Genomic DNA, 17,490 nt, shown 5'->3' on the forward strand with positions numbered 1-17,490 from the left:
GCAACTTTCCAAATCTAGCCTTTCTTTATTCATATCTCGTGGATTTGATGTCAAATTCTTGACAATATTACCACATTTCTTGGGATATCCCAATTTATTTCACAATCACATGAATACAAAATAATAAAAAATGTCTTCTTCTCTTATCCTTCTCATTTACTCAATCCAATCCAATCCATTTCAAACCCAACAAAAACAAATAAAAAATAAACACCATCTTATTCTGACTCTGATCTACATCAGCTTCTGTAGAAAGAGTACAATGTTATCCTCTTCACGTTTCCCAATACTTCCTAAACTATTTTTTTCTCATACCCATATTATTAATATCATCATTATTCATGTTTATTATAACTTACCCTTTTTAATTTCTATATCTGACCCTAATTTCTTCCAAGAATAGATATTACCTTTTTCCTGCAAATTTTCTCAAAAAGTGATTCTGGGTTCATCCTTGTTTCTTGTACAAGATATTATTCACCTGGATTTTGGTCATTTTTTTTGGAGGTGGGCAATTCTTTTTCACCTAAATTTGTTTGCATTTCATTATTTTGTGCTTTTTTCTGGTCTGATTACTTGTAATTAATTCTCAGTTTAATTGGTTGGGGGTAAAGAATCTCTCTTTCTTTTGCTAATGGAATTTTGTTGGTAAATTATGAGCTGGGTTTAGATGGAATTTGGAAGCTCTTTAATTTAAATTGTAATTTGACCGTTGTGGGAAATAAGATATCTTTTCCTGGGAAGGAATTGGTATTTTGAAACTTGGGGTTTTGGTTAGATATTGACAAAATTGTTCAGATCATAATTGTGTATATACCATTTTGTATATTGTTGGGTTTTAGCTTAGTTTTGTGGTGATACAATCCTTTGTTATTGGTGACTTGATTGAGCTATGGATATAAGTAATGAAGCAGATATTGATTTATTCTCCATTGGTCCTACTTCAATTGTTGGTCGAACAATTGCTTTCAGAATATTATTCTGCAAGTCTATGTCACAATTATGGCATGAATTAGCTCATGTTTTAATGGGGTTCATGCGTGGGTTTAGAGGTTGTGTAGGTCCGATTTTTTCATGGTTTCATCCCCGGAATCCTCAGGGGATATTGGCAATGGTAACGATTATAGCTTTTGTGTTAAAACGATATACGAATGTCAAAAGAACAGCAGAAATTGCTTATAGGAGGAAATTTTGGCGGAACATGATGAGAGCGGCGCTTACTTATGAGGAATGGTCGCACGCTGCCAAAATGTTGGAGAAAGAATCCCCGAAACTGAATGAATCGGAGTTTTATGATGTGGAGCTTGTGAGAAATAAGCTCCAAGAGTTAAGGCATCGTCGCCAAGAAGGGTCATTTAGGGATATTATCTTTTGTATGAGGGCTGATCTTATTAGGAACCTCGGTAATATGTGTAACCCGGAGCTTCATAAGGGGAGGCTTCAGGTCCCTAAACTTATAAAGGAGTACATTGATGAAGTTACCACTCAATTGAGAATGGTTTGTGATTCAGATTCAGAAGAACTTATTTTAGAAGAGAAGCTTGCGTTCATGAATGAGACAAGGCATGCTTTTGGTAGGACTGCTTTGCTTTTAAGTGGTGGTGCTTCTCTTGGCTCTTTCCATGTTGGTGTTGTGAAAACATTGGTAGATCATAAACTTTTGCCTAGGATAATTGCTGGCTCGAGTGTAGGATCTATCATGTGTTCTGTTGTTGCTACTAGGTCTTGGCCGGAGCTGCAGAGTTTCTTTGAAGATTCATGGCATTCTCTGAAGTTTTTTGATCAAATTGGGGGCATTTTTACAATTGTTAAGAGGGTCATGACACAAGGAGCTGTTCATGAGATCAGGCAGCTGCAAATGTTGTTGAGGAATCTCACAAGTAATTTGACTTTTCAAGAGGCCTATGACATGACCGGAAGAATTCTTGGTATAACAGTATGCTCTCCTAGGAAACATGAACCTCCGCGTTGCCTAAACTATTTGACTTCGCCTCATGTTGTTATATGGAGTGCGGTGACAGCTTCTTGTGCCTTTCCTGGCCTTTTTGAGGCCCAGGAATTAATGGCTAAAGATAGGACTGGTGAACTTGTACCCTATCACCCGCCATTTCATCTTGGGCCCGAGGAAGGCTCAACCCCCTCACGCCGTTGGAGAGATGGTAGCTTGGAGAGTGATTTGCCTATGATGCAGCTGAAGGAACTCTTCAATGTTAATCATTTTATAGTTAGTCAAGCAAACCCTCATATTTCACCACTGCTGAGGATGAAAGAGTTTGTGCGAGCATATGGGGGCAACTTTGCTGCCAAGGTATTATACTATCAGCTGATTAAATTATATTCGTGCTCTAATGATTTCGATTCTTTTCTACTTTATGCTGCCTTCACCAACAATCCTGCATTCAATTTTCATCTGTAATGCTTAGAATAATTTTAAACTGCTTCCCTAAAACCGCAAAATGATAGCTTATTATGGTATTTTTGCAAATTCAGCTTTGGTACTTGCATTAGTTATTTGTTTTCAGATATGGCCCAAAAACACAGAAATGCCTCTTGCTTGTGGTGCTGTGCCATCCATGTGACTCGTGAACTTACCTTACCGGTGTGCACCTTTTTTTCTCGAGCAAAGTGCTTCACTAAATCTCTTTTATTATGGTGGTGAATTTTACTAGGAAAGTTTTCTGAATGTTCAGATTTATATAGTACTCGCTGAGAAAATATCTAGCTTGACTTGACTTAAAAGGGTTGCTTTACCCATCTCTTTCTTATCCTCATTAGCTCAGCACCTCAGCGGAAGCTGTTCAATGCTTAAATTAGATCTGCAGGTCATTGGTCTTGTATTTTCTTTCTACATCTTTAAAGACACTTCCACAGTGTTGACATTTATTTGGATTAGGCTAGAGCCTAGACATCAAGCTTTGTAAATCATGACCATCTAATAGTTACTTTGGCTACTAACAAGTAAAATTTAAGTGGGAGATAGTACTCCATGAAATTCCACCACCTTCTCCCAGCCTCTCGATAATAATGCCAAACTTTGTCGTGATTTATCTGGTAACATTTTTCCTCTATCTACTAACAGGTCCTGTCTGTATACTTCCAATCAAGTTGCTCAATTTTGTCTATTGGTTCTCCGGACTCAACGAGTGATAAGTCGGGTAGATTGAACATGTAAAAACGAATTGGGTATACTAGAATCCCCTTTTTTCTTTTAAGGTGCATACCTTCAAAATTTGCTGTGATTAGCCATTAAGCTAATAATTCTGTAAACTAATGGATTCTGTTAAAGACTAATTATAAAAAGTGACTGTCTTGCAAACAATTTGAACGATTACATGTCCGGCTTTCCACCGTGTGCGAGATGAGATCTTTAAACATGGTGCCATGGTTGAATAAGAGTTGTGTTAATTGGAGCTGATAAGACAATGTCAATAAGTGCAACAGCTAATGAGGATAATTTTTTTTTGTTGGATGATTAAGGAAGAGGTAACATTTAGTTCAGCAATTTTTCTTGTATGGGGTGAGGGAGAGGATCTGAAGAAAGGTGATAGAGAAGAGAGAATAAAGGTGAAACTAAGCGACCGTCACTTTTTTTTTTTTTTGGGCAGCGTATATGATTCACTTATGGCTAAGTAAATAAGAGTTCAAAAAATCAAAGCTGGGAAGTAAGCTCGTTACATTTTGGTAACTTTACCTTATCAAAACTAAATAAATACTAGCTTCTGCTGCCGCATTAGAACGTTTAATGATGTATCTGATAAATTTCAAGAACGCAATGTTCATCATCTCTGTTTGGTTGCATTTCTCTAAGCTTGCTAGCAAGGAACTAATCTTATCTTTCTTCATAATTTGAAGCTTGCTCATCTGGCTGAGATGGAAGTGAAACACAGATGCAACCAGGTATTGGAACTAGGTTTTCCCATGGGAGGAATTGCCAAATTGTTTGCTCAGGCTTGGGAGGGTGATGTTACAGTGGTGATGCCTGCCACGCTTGCTCAGGTATGTTCTGGACATAAATTTGGAAATTGTTACTTGGTTGATGTTTTCTTTTGGGTTGGGATACTATGAACTTTTAATATATCACTAAACACTCTAGTGTAGTTACTAACATTGCTTATTTTGTTTCTTTTCTTCTTTTCAGTACTCGAAAATTATCCAGAACCCATCCTATGGAGAACTCCAGAAGGCAGCAAACCAGGGGAGAAGATGCACTTGGGAGAAGCTTTCTGCTATAAAAGCCAATTGTGCCATTGAGCTTGCTCTAGACGAATGTGTTGCAATTCTCAACCACATGCGTAGACTGAAGCGGAGCGCTCAACGAGCTGCTGCCGCTCAAAGCCAGGCTCCAAATCTCTCCAACTCTGTAAGACTCAATGCTTCGAGAAGGATACCATCATGGAACCGTATTGCTAGAGAGAACTCAACGGGATCTCTTGACGAAGAATTCCTTGCTGAAGTGGCCTCCTTACAGCAAGTTGGAAGTGGGGCCGGTGGATCTTCAACCCGCCATCACAGAACCTTCAGGAATATTCATGACAGCAGTGACAGCGAGCCTGAAAATATCGATCTTAACACGTGGACAAGATCTGGTGGACCCCTCATGAGGACTGCGTCCGCCAACATGTTCATCGATTTCGTTCAGAGCTTGGACATGGATGTGGAAACAAAGCAAAGTTTGACGGAACATCTCAACTCTGCTGTAATGCAATCAGTTTGCAGGAACTCAGAGAACGGGGATTATGATCCACGGGATTCCGGAAGCCGGTCGGGGGTGAATGGGGCTAGTATTACCGTTTCTGAGGGAGATTATCTACAGACGGAGAGAATCCATAATGGTGGGATAGTGTTTAATGTTGTTAAAAAGGAAGAACTCACGGTTTCAGCTCGGAGTAACGATTCTGAGAGTTATACCAGTATGCCTAGCCCAGCTGCTGAGTGTGTGCAACTTGAATGTCCCGAAAGAGAAACTGATGCCAGCTCAGAGTCTGAACATGATGTTGATCAAGATGATGAAAAGAACAGAGATAAACCTGATTCCTATACTATGACAGAAGACGATCATGGTGCAAGTGCAGAAATTGGAAACAATGATGCTACTTCGGGAGTAGTGTTTCCTCTAGAATAAAGGGTGTAGAAAATGGCCTGATCAAAATTTAGTATATTGACAGGTTCTAATAGAATGAATGATCAAGAATAGGTAGAAGCTCAGATGCAATACATACCAATATCATTGCATCTTTCTTTGTGTGTATAGATCTGATTATATTGGTTGTTTGTAATGTCAGCAACATCACGAGGTCGTATCCTTAGGCCCTAGCTTTTTAGCTGAACTGTGAATTTGATTTGGGTAAATTTTGTACAAAGTCTTAATGGAAATCCCACCATTGCAGGTGAAGAAATGACTGCTTTGAGGTTGATTATGTCCTCAGTTCTGTAGCTGTAAGCCTGTTAACGACTTCTGGCAATCTTTTTTTTCTTTGCATTTTTTTTTTTGTTTTCGTTTTCAGGATTGCTGATGCCTGATATGGAGTATAAAGTTCAGGAGGTATGTCACATTACCTATTGAGTTCATTCATCCTACTCCCAAGTATACCTTTAAGTATGGTGTAACTCCCCACATTCTCTTTGAATCAGGTCCTTGTGCTCTACACATGAACTTGTGATTTTAAGAGAGTGAGAATATATTATGGAATTAGATTGTGAGATCTTATCTAGATTCAAGATAACATTTCTATACACAAGAGTAACTAACCTGATACTTCCCTGTATTCTCTACATCTTTCCTATTTTATTTTACACAGTTTCCAAGTGCATATATATTTGATTGTCAATATCTCTAGATAGGTATCAGTGAATTTTACAAAAAATTGATATTCTTAATTCTCACATTGAAACGAATCTAATAAGATCTCACATGAATATATTTTTTAATATAAATTAATCATTACATGTGGTTAAAGTAATCTTACTTTGACTAGCATAAGTGAGAAAGATAAAAATTCGAGGGAGTATAAGTTAATTTCTAAAAAGAACTTCCTCCACTTTTTTAGTTGTATTGGCTTTTGACATTATTAACAATTTTTTTTTCTTACCATTTTTTTAATTGCTTATTGTGTCAATGAATATTTTCGTAATATTTATTACTTCATAACTTTTATTTAAGCAAAAATAAATATATTCATGTTTATAGGCGTGCATTTGTAAACATGTCAAATCCTTTGAGTACAACTACATAAATGTAGAGGAAGTAGTTTCTCAGGCAGCTTGCAATCGTTTTTATTATGAATTACGAGCTAACACCAAACAAAAAAGAATACCACACAAAAATCAGAATGGAGAGGAGGACAAAACAAATTGAAATTTGTAGGAGTTCTCTTACCATTTTAACATACAGATTTGAGCAAATACTTCCTTGATTTCTCAATAAAAAAGTTACACTTGTAAATGTAGAAATTTAACTATTTATATCTTTTATATATGATATATTAATATTTCAAAAGTATACATTGAGATAAACTCAAAAATAATTAATACGTTAACTATATTCTATTCATGACCTCTTATTTTTTAATGTCATGATATTGTTAGTTGCCACTACATAATGATTCGGACTTGTGACGAAATGTCAACACCTAACCATACATCATTTTTAGCCAGGTGTGCGATCCGAATTGGACTCTATTTAAAAAGCTTCGGTAAACCGGATAGGCAACCCAAAAAAAACATCCTTTTTATCTTTTAAATTACTCGGGGTATTGACGAAGTCCAACAACTAGTTAGTAGTTAGCTATGGAATGGCAATTAGTAGATGTTGGTATGAGGTGTAGGATGAGCATCCTACACCAGCTCCAAAACGCAAGGCAAGAAGAATGAAACACACTATTCAACATGCAAAAAGTAATTGATTTGACAGCCAATGTACATTCCCATTACATCCAGTGTACATGTCGAAAAAAGTAACTGATTTGACAGTAGTTACTGTTCACTATTTAATAACTGATTTGATGCAACTGCCATCATTTCCCCCATATACTGTTCACCACTTCTCTTTTTTCCACACTCAACCTCCTTGTACATTCTTGGCTTCGTGGTTGTTCATTAACAAAATCAAAATGTATAATGACAGCCCCCCAGCTGAAAGTAACCCAATTCCTGAAGCTGATGTCAAGTGAGTTATTTGCAATCTTTGTACACTGGTGTGTTGATGTTTGTTCGCTAATGAAATTCAACAAAATAACAGTCCCATACCTCATAGTGCTCCAGGTGCAATATTGTTTTATTGAATATTCACTGGTTATGACTCAATGTACAATGTTGTAGCAAAATTAAATAAGGATACATCACAATGTACACTGATGGTCATTACTTTGATCACTGAAAATCCCCAAATGTACACTCGTATATATTGTATGTACAAGTATGGGAAATAATTGTGTTAACCTATTGTAGGTTAACCTGGCATTCAATATATATAGTGTTGATATTACAGACCTATGACTAGGTTAGTACCATTCTACCCTTTACGATATAATATTATCCCTTTTACATATAATATTATCCAATACACCCCCTCAATCTTTACGGGGTGAAACAACGGATAGATTGGTACGATGTTTAGTAAGTAAGTCAGTAGATAGGCCTTTAGTAAAAATGTTTGCAACCTGAGACTGAGTAGGAACATGTCGAACAATAAGACCTCCCTTGGCAACCATTTCTCGAACAAAGTGATAGTCAACATCGATATGTTTGCTACGATCATGATGAACTGGATTAGCAGTGAGATAAGTAGCAGAGACATTGTCGCAATAGCAATCACAGGACGACGGAGAAAATGGCCAATGTTAGCAAGAAGTTGCTTGAGCCAAATAATTTCTGCAGCTGTGTAGGCAACTGCCCTGTATTCAGCTTCAGTGGAGGATTTGGAGACAGTAGGTTGCTTTTTTGAACGCCGGGAAATTAAATTCTTCCCAAGAAAAACAGCATATCCAGTAGTAGAACGCCGTGTGTCAGGTTATCCTGCCCAATCTGCATCAGAATAGGCAATAACCACAGTAGGAGGACTGCTGCTATATAAATAAAATATAATCCATAATCCAGAGTGCCCTGCAGATATCTGAAAATTCTTTTCACAGCATGAAGGTGAGTAGTACGAGGAGCATGCATAAACTGAGACACCATATTAACAGCATAAGCAATATCAAGACGAGTCATAGTTAAGTATTGCAATGCACCAACCATACTACGATAATCTGTGGGATCAGCAAGAAGTTCTCCATCAAGCAGAGACAATGTTACTCTAGAGACAACAGGAGTGGTAACTGGTTTAACAGTATGAAGATGGAATTTACGTAGTAAATCAGAGACATACTTATGTTGAGACAAAAATAAACCAGAGGGAGTACGCACAACCTGCACACCTAAAAATAATGAAGATCCCCTAAATCCTTCATAGCAAACTGAGAAGAAAGAACAGAAATGAATTTGGCAACAAGAAGAGGACTACTACCAGTAAGGACAATGTCATCAACATATAAGAGAATAATAATGAGATGACCACTATATTTCAGAGTAAACATAGATGTGTCACAACTGCTGCACTTGAAACCAATAGATAAAAGAAAGTTGCTAAACCTGGAGAACCAAGCTCTAGGAGCCTGTTTCAAACCATAAATGGACTTACGGAGACGACAAATATGAGTAGGTTTAGATGGATGAATAAAACCCGGAGGTTGACGCATATAAACATCTTCATTAAGAAAACCATGAAGAAACGCATTTTTGACATCTAACTGACGAATAGACCATTTTAGAGAAACAGCAATAGTAAGAACCAAGCGAACAGTACTAGGTTTAACAACATGACTAAAGGTTTCAAAGTAATCAATACCTGCCTGCTGGTGATTGCCAAAAACAACAAGTCTGGCTTTGAACCGCTCCACAGAACCTCAGAATGATATTTAATCTTGTAAACCCACTTACAACCAAGTAGATTCTTATCATAGTTGCGAGGTACCAACTCCCATGTGTCATTTTTAATCAAAGCATTATATTCATCTAACATAACTTGACGCCAACGTGAATCTTTAGAAGCTTGTTTGAAATTAGTAGGTTCAGACGCAACAATTTCAGTGTTTAAGTTCATTAAGACACGTGGTTTAGACACTCCAACTTTAAGACGAGTAACCATGGGATGGTTATTGGCAACAACGGGAGACAGACTACGCGAGGAGGGTGTGGGAGACAGACTAGGCGAGGAGGGTGTGGGAGACACCGGACTGGACGTAAGGACGGAGGAGGGGGACGACCCGGGGGACACGTGTGGCAGACCAGCGCTGGACCTAGCGCTTGCTGGGCGCCCAGCAAGCGAGGTCGGGACAGAAGCTGTTGTGGCCTCGACACGGGCAGACGTTGGGGAGGAGGGCGAGGCTGGGGCCTCGACACGCGAGAGAGAGGACGTATGGGACTCAGGAGTCGACGAGGCAGCAGGGACCACGAGTTGGGGGACGACTACAGGTCTAGACACGGCAACCGAGGGATGCTCACAGGCCACATTGGTGAGGGGCCAGTCAACAGACAGAAGCAAGGGTGAGGTGTAAGGCTCATGAGACTGAGGACCAACCAAAGCACGATATGGGAATTTATGTTCATGAAAAAGAACATGACGACTAGTGTAGACCTTCTTGGTAGTAGGATCAAACAATGTTATCAGGATCGGGATCCTACTTTGGATCGTAGGGGCTGGTAGAATCGAATCGGTGGGATCGGATCGTAGGATCGTAAGATCCTACAATTCGGTGAAATAGAGATAATTATACAAATATGGTGAGAACCTCATGTTAAAAATTTAAACATATTAATAATGATTTTCTTAGTTAGCAAATGATATATAGTTTTTCAATACAATAAGATTGAAGTAACATGCAATCAAAATCTAATAGGAGAAATATAATATGTGAAATTACTTTATGATTTTTATATGGTAGGATCGAATCGTTGAGTCGTAGGATCATAGAATCGTGTTAAGATCCTACCATGTGATTTTTTGTGGTTGAGCAGGATCGAAAGATCCTACAAAATTAAGATCCTACGTAGGATCGGGATCGGTGAGGTCCTCCAGGATCGTAAAATCGTAGAATCGTAAGATTCGGATCGGGATTTTAACAACAATGGGATCAAAACATCGATACCCTTTATATTCCAATGCATATCCAATGAAAACACAAGTTTTAGATTTAGGTTGCAGTTTGTGATTTTTAGAGTCCAGAAACAAGGGAAAGCATTCACATCCAAATATTTTCAAAAATTGATAGGAAGGAGGACGATGAAATAATTTTTCAAAAGGAGAAACACCCCCTAAAACCGAGCTGGGTAATCGATTGATAGTGTAAGTGGCAGTATATGAGGCATCAACCCAAAATTCCGCAGGAAAGTCAGAATGAATAATCATAGTACGAGCCATTTCAATGATATGACGATGTTTGCGTTCTGCAACACCGTTTTGAGCTGGAGTATGGGGACAAGTTTGAAAAAATACCATTGTCAGAAAAATGTTGAAGAAGCGGAGAATTATCAAATTCTCTTCCTCCATCACTTTGAAATATTTTAATTTTGCAATTAAAAAGATTTTCAACCATCTTTTGAAACATAAGGAATTTAGAATAAGCTTCCGATTTTCGACGTAAAGTATAAATCCAGGAATAGCGCGAAAAATCATCAACAAACACAACATAATATCGAAATAATTGATTTGACAAAATAGGAGATTGCCAAAGATCACTATGAATTTTATATTATGGATATGTAGAAATATGTTCAACTGAATCAAGAGGTAAACGATGTATTTTTCCTAGCTTACATCCTACACAATCATCATGAAACTTAGAGGTACATGTGATATATTTATTTGAACATAAACTTCCTATAATGCTAGAAGATGTATGACCCAGGCGAGCATGCCACGCGTCACCCGACTCCTTAATGGCTAGAAAAGCAGGAACTGAAGGCTTAGGAGGGACAATGTTGGGCTGAAGAGGGTAGACACCTTGTTTACTGGTTCCCTGAAGCAGAACTTCCCCCGTTATCTGGTCCTTAACATAAACAGAATTTTTATCAAAACTCACAACATAATCATTTTCATGACACAACTTGTTAACTGATAATAAATTATGTTTGAAATTAGGGACATGACAGACAGATGATAAACGGAGGGGACGACTTGCAGTTTTTAAAGTTAAATTTCCAGTACTTTTAATTGGGAGTAAGGAACCATTACCAACTACAACAGAACTAGACCTAGTATAAGGAGTTTTGATAGAGAACGTACCATCCTGAGGAGTCATGTGAGATGCAGCTCCCGAATGCGGGTACCAGACTGAGTCATTAGCTTCACCACCAACAGACAGTGCAGCTAAGGCTCGAGTGACACTTTCTGAGGAGGAGGGAACAAAGCTGGAATTGAAACGCTGGGGACAATAAGCAGCTTGGTGACCTGGAAACCAACACAAACCACATGTATCGGAAGTAGGGGTAGAGGTAACATTGTTACTATTTGATGAATTACTCCCTGCAGACGACAAATTATTAGTAATATAATCTAGGCAAGGCATACTATAGGATGACAAGTTAGAAAATTTACTTATACCATTTGATCGTCCCCGATTACCATTGTTGTTGTTGTTTCCTCCAGAGCTACAATTATTATTGTTTCCTCCATTCCTACCATTATCACCCCGAGCATTGTTGCCCCCACGATTATTATTACCACCTCTGTTTCTGTTATTCCGTCTCCGATTTCTCCCTCCAGAATTAGTCTGGGAGGAGGAACTTGAACCAGTACCAGTAGATTTAACGGCAAGTAAGGCATGATGAGATGATGAATCAAATGCATCCTTAGAATTTATCAATCTTTGTTCATGCAGTAACAACTTGGGACGCAAATCATCAAAACTAATCGGGAATGGATAATGTAGGAGGGTGTTAACTATATGATCGTACTCAGAATCACGATCTAAACCAAAAAGGGTATACTGCAGTAAATCCTGGTTCGACACAGGACATTGAATAGCAGCAAGGGAATCAGCAATCACCTTAATTTCCCGTAAATAACCATCCATTGTCTGGGAAGCAGTCTTTTTAATACGAGTTAATCGTCCCTCTAATTCCATTGATCTGGCCATACTAGCATGCATAAATCTAGTCCAAATCTCGACAGAGGTAGATAAATCATGAACATCCACAAAAACATCCCTAGATAAAGTGACAAAAATCCAAGATTTAATTTGTTGATCCACACGTAAATATTCATGAAAGGGAGGATTAGGAATCGTAATACCACTTTCATCAATAACAGTAGCAGGAGGAATAATAGCAGAACCATCAACCATGCCAAGAAGTTGATGGGAAAGCAATAAACAAGTAATTTGGGTTTTCCATAACAAATAATCCTCTGGAGAAGAAAGAGTAATAGTGACTAAATTACTGAGATTAGGAGAGGAGATTTGTGGGAGGGTAAATACCGAAGAACCTGGCGGCATGTGGTAGGTCGGAAAGGGACCTGAGGTGGTCGGCTGGAGAACAGCACCGGTGTGGGTTGGAAAACCCGGAGGAGAGCGTGGTGAGGCGCGGGAGGAGGGGACCGGAGAGACACCGACGTGGGTTTGGCCGGAGAAGTAGCCAACAACAGAGGAAGGAACAACAGCCGTCCAGGACGCAGAAAAAGACTGCGGGATTCGCGACGGGGTGGCCGGAGAAGCACCGATGTGGTGCAGTCCGTAGGTAAACCCATCGGAAGTCGTGGAGGAACCTGCAGCAGACCAGAGAGCAGGTACGGAAGGCGCCGGAAGAGACGCGGACGGACCGGCAGTGGGATGCAGGTCTGACGCCGGCGAAGAATAGCCGGTGGTCGTCGGCGGCGAGGACTGTACAAGAGCAGCGGCGGAAACATTGGGTAAAAGATCCATCGCAGGAAAAAAAATCGTGTGAAAAAAAAACTGATTTTTGGTTTTGTTTTGTTTGTTTTTTTTAGTAAATCTGTGGCTGTGATACCATGTACAAGTATGGGAAATAATTGTGTTAACCTATTATAGGTTAACCTGGCATTCAATATATATAGTGTTGATATTACAGACCTATGACTAGTAAAGTACCATTCTACCCTTTACGATATAATATTATCCCTTTTACATATAATATTATCCAATATTGTACACCAAACCATATGCATTTGTACATTAAAAAAATTGTTTCAGCAAATAAATGAGAGAGAAAGAAAGTGAATGAGCGAGTGATGAGAGGGAAAGAATTGGCTCACTTTCAAAAATACTGTCAAAAGTGGCTCCCCTAAAACCACCAAACGACATCGTTTTGGACAAGATGTAGGATGATCATCCTACACCTAGGTGAGATCTAATTTGCGATGGAATGGAGTTACTATTGACGACAAAAAGTACTAGGAAATGAGTAGGAATTAGTAAATTAAAGCGTGCGAGTGCAACGGTACAAAGTGAAAAGCAGTACCACAAAAAGTCATTTGGTGATTCAGGCTTCAATGGATCATGGGCTGTCTTTGTCTGTCCTGTGCGGGCTAGGATAGAACTAACGACGTACATGGTGAGTGAGCCTCTGTCAAACCACATCGCCATTATTGGTTTCCATGTTTTTGGCAAAAGCAATTTACCTTTATGGACAAAGGAATAAAGAGGTCTTTTTATTTCATGGTCATTAGGCACTATTGGATTTAACTTGTTATACTTCCTCTGTTTCAGTTAGATTGTGACACTTTTATTTTGAATAATAACTTCTTTCTATCTCTCTTCTATCACATGAGACCCTTTTATTTTCTTTCTTTATCTCTCTCCTCTCCAAAAATTGCCTAAGATTCCGTGTTTTTAAAATTGTCACAACTAAATTGAAACGGAGGAAGTAACTTATATTGACTAATCTTAAATAAAAGTATATTCTAATAATGAAATAAGTTAAGATAAAATAACTACAGAAATAATAATTATTTTTAAGGTATTTTTTTGACAAACAAGCAAATAAAACATATTCAGATAAAATAAGTTCAAATAAAATATAATAAGATAAAATAAGTTCAAATAAAATATAATAAGATAAAATAAGTTCTGATAATTTGAGATTACTTCATATAAGTTATAACAAGATAAGTTTAGAGAAAATAAGCTAACCAAACAGAGTCTTATTATTTGAGCAATACTTCTTTCTATAGCAAGTTAGCAACTATTACCGGTGTTGTCTTTTTACTTTTAATAAAATAAGTTTTAGTTTAATAGTTTTAGATAAACTCAGACAAATAATTTTCAACACTTAATTTTGACAAGTTCTAATAAGTACACTTAGGATAAAATTAGGAAAAACGAGATGGAGAAAGAAAATTAGAAATGAATAATATTGGGGAAATTTGTTTTCAAATAATAGTCAAAAGTCTGTGCCAGCGCCCAACTACCTTCAGTGGAAAATGTCCCGTGCTAGTTATGGACTTATGGTTGTATGGAGTGCCAAAAAAAGAAAAATTGAGTGGTGGTCCTAACTCCTAATCGTCACATACTATTTATTCTTAATTTTTGTCAATCTTTATTGAATTCTTGAGGCGTGGGATGTTCATTTTGACAAATTAGTACAACAAACAGCACACAGCTACCTGTTCTTTTCACTATATGTGAATTTGTAAACTTGTAAGTTGTGATCATCAATAAGTAGTATATAATCAATTGAAACGCACAACCACTCTTTTCCTAGCCTCTCTATCCCTTCTTCAATTGCGTATTTTCCGTGTGCTTTACTATTTTCCGCGTGCTGCTGTGCCCATTGCTTTTTTTAGCCTCAAAAGACACACCACATGCAATGATGCAAGTATATATGCAACCCAACTTTTAGTAACGAGGAGTAAGCCATAGCGTAGGATTTGCCTTCATACTATTTGGAAAATGTTTTCCATCAAGTCATCAATAACAAACAAGTATATTGACAAATTGTTCCTAGACTTGGACATGGGTCGGGACTGTTTGCGAGCCGGGCTAGGCACGAGTTCATCTATAGCGTGTCGTGTCAGGACGGGCTTGAAATATGAAAATTCTGTCCACGAGACATCCTACAGGTCGAGCTCGTGCCTCATATGCGCCTGGTCTGTGCTTTAGGTTATTTTGTAAAAAATTTTGGCAATGACTAAAAAAATAAAGAGAGTCGATGTTACGCCCACGAGCGATTTAGGTAGGATCGTGCCAGGTCGGGCTTGGAAAAAATTATAAACGTAATCGGCCAACAACCCACTTATTGGACAACGGACGGGGCGGGCTTCATGTGGGCTCATGTCGGGTCGGGTACGGCCCATGTGCCAACCTGGCCCATGCCTATCTTTTTTTTTTTGATAATTGCGATTCATCATTTTATTAATATGAATCATAATGGAAGCGGCCTCTAAACTCAAGTTAAGGTATTCCCCCACTAGGTGGGCGAAACTTTAATAGTGCTTAAGCACACCCTAAAAAGAGGAGTCCACTTCCACTGAAGATACATTCGGTCACATACATAATACCTTATCCATGAACATGAATTAGAACCTATTGACATGAACACTACCAGTAAGAGGAATGAAATATGAGTTAGCTACAAGATATCTAAAGCAACAATCGCCCTGAGTCCATTCAACTGCAGCCCCTGCAAGGCTCAATATTCATGAGTAGAAAGCCCCACTTCTTTATGCCAATAGCTCACATATGAGATTGAGGATTGAAGAGATCCAGTCGACCATCAGGCTTCATTACTTTCTTCTTCTAGAGCCATGCTATGAATTCATTTTGTCTAAGAAGACCCTGCTTTGCAAGCGCATCAGCCACATGATTTGATTCCCTTTTTTTATGAATAATCTGGATTTTTAGATCTCTTTTGCGAGCGTTTCGAATGAAGTTCAGATGATGGCACATGTTCCACGGCCCACCATTGTCGCTATTACTCCATTTGACAGCATTAATTGAGTCTGACTCCAATATTATCATGCCCTCTTTCACAGCCACGCTTGACATTGAGATTTTGATGGCACGATGAATGGCTAAGATCTCTGCGCAGTTTATTTCCATATGAGGAATGGGAGAGGAGAAGATACACATGAAATTCCCCTTGTGGTTGCGTAGCACTCCTCCAATTGCCGAAGATGAGAGATGAGTGTTGACAGAAGCGTCAACATTCCACTTGAGGTAATTTATTTTCGGAGGGCACCATTCAATAGCATGAGATGGTTTATTTGAGATCTGCGCACCCTTAGAACTTCCTTTCCATGCTAGGCAGTGAGGGTTTCGCTGAATGTCTATTGGGGAGTATGGAAACTCGTCACACCACCCTTTTATCCACCATCCTAGTCTCAAAAGTATCATGCCTTGGATGTCTTCAAGTGAGTTTGTTACATTCTCGAATATGCGAGCATTTCGCTCTTTCCAAATGGACCATACTATGATGAAGAAACATGACAACCATACCTTCTTGAAGAAGGAGCCACCATTGGGAGAATACCATTGCAAAAAAGCATCTTTGAGGGAGCTTGGAAAAACCCATTTTACATCCCATAATTCGAGCCACCATTGCCATATATGGTGAGCAAACAAACAATGAAGCAGGAGGTGGTTAGAGAGTTCAGGAGAGAGAGAGCATAGAGGACACAAGTTGCTGCTAGCAGGGATAATGCCAATTTTGGCTAGCTTTTGCCGAGTGTTTAATTTTTCCATCAATGCCGTCCATACAAACACTTCAATTCGGTGAGGCACAAGTCCTTTCCATATACCCTTTATAGCATCATTATGAGGGATTGGAGATAATTTATCAAGTTCATAAGAGAACGATTTTGATGAAAACTCACCTGAGGAGCTGTAGGCCCATATTAGTTTATCACCTTTATCATATGATGGACACACATTCTTCAACATTTTGTCAAGCTGCGATTTTTCTGCACTATCTTGCGGCCTTAGTTCACGCATCCACATAAAAGTCCATACCCAACTAATTCCTTCCCAAAATCCGTATGAATTGACACTCGCATTTGGTGAGATTGCTAGCCTGAAAAGCCTTGGGAATAATAGTTTTAAGGGCATATGTCCCAGCCAAGCATCGTGCCAAAAGTAGCAATCAGCACCGTTGCTTATTGATTTCCTCACCCCTGAGGCTGCTAATGACCTCGCGTCGGCATTTTTGAGAATTGCAGCGCATATGTGCTTCCATGGTCCTCCTTTTGAAGGAATTTTCAAGTCTGCTATTGTGAATGGCTCAGAGTATTTGTATTTAGCTTGAATAACATTGCACCATAAATGTCGAGGATTTGCAAGGAGCCTCCATATCCATTTGAACAATAAGGCTAGGTTCATGTGTACCATGTTCCCAATGCTTAGTCCCCCCAATTTCTTGGGGAGTTGAACCACTTTCCACGAGACTAATGGGAGTCTGTTTCTGTCCAAGTCTCCGGACCATAGGAACTTTCTAGAGAGCTTG

At 38.8% G+C, this 17,490-nt stretch overlaps 1 protein-coding gene across 1 annotated transcript; it reads left to right on the forward strand.

The window, feature by feature from the left end:
• The first annotated feature begins 110 nt into the window (after window positions 1-110).
• Window positions 111-5,417, forward strand: LOC104889439 (triacylglycerol lipase SDP1). Its single transcript, XM_057393173.1, has 3 exons — window positions 111-2,308; window positions 3,853-3,996; window positions 4,139-5,417. Exons 1-3 carry the CDS (start codon window positions 893-895, stop codon window positions 5,120-5,122), a joined length of 2,544 nt encoding a protein of 847 aa, XP_057249156.1. The 5' UTR covers window positions 111-892; the 3' UTR covers window positions 5,123-5,417.
• The last annotated feature ends 12,073 nt before the right edge of the window (window positions 5,418-17,490 follow it).

This window comes from Beta vulgaris, chromosome 3 (genome assembly GCF_026745355.1).
Source record: "Beta vulgaris subsp. vulgaris cultivar EL10 chromosome 3, EL10.2, whole genome shotgun sequence".
NCBI classification, from domain to species: Eukaryota; Viridiplantae; Streptophyta; class Magnoliopsida; order Caryophyllales; family Amaranthaceae; genus Beta; species Beta vulgaris.

Bases quoted from the DNA above. Each gene is read 5' to 3' on its own strand.
- LOC104889439 (XM_057393173.1), top strand. From the start codon at position 893: ATGGATATAAGTAATGAAGCAGATATTGATTTATTCTCCATTGGTCCT. The intron at 2,309-3,852 runs GTATTATACTAT...CATAATTTGAAG, and splicing joins GGGGCAACTTTGCTGCCAAG to CTTGCTCATCTGGCTGAGAT. The intron at 3,997-4,138 runs GTATGTTCTGGA...TCTTCTTTTCAG, and splicing joins TGCCTGCCACGCTTGCTCAG to TACTCGAAAATTATCCAGAA.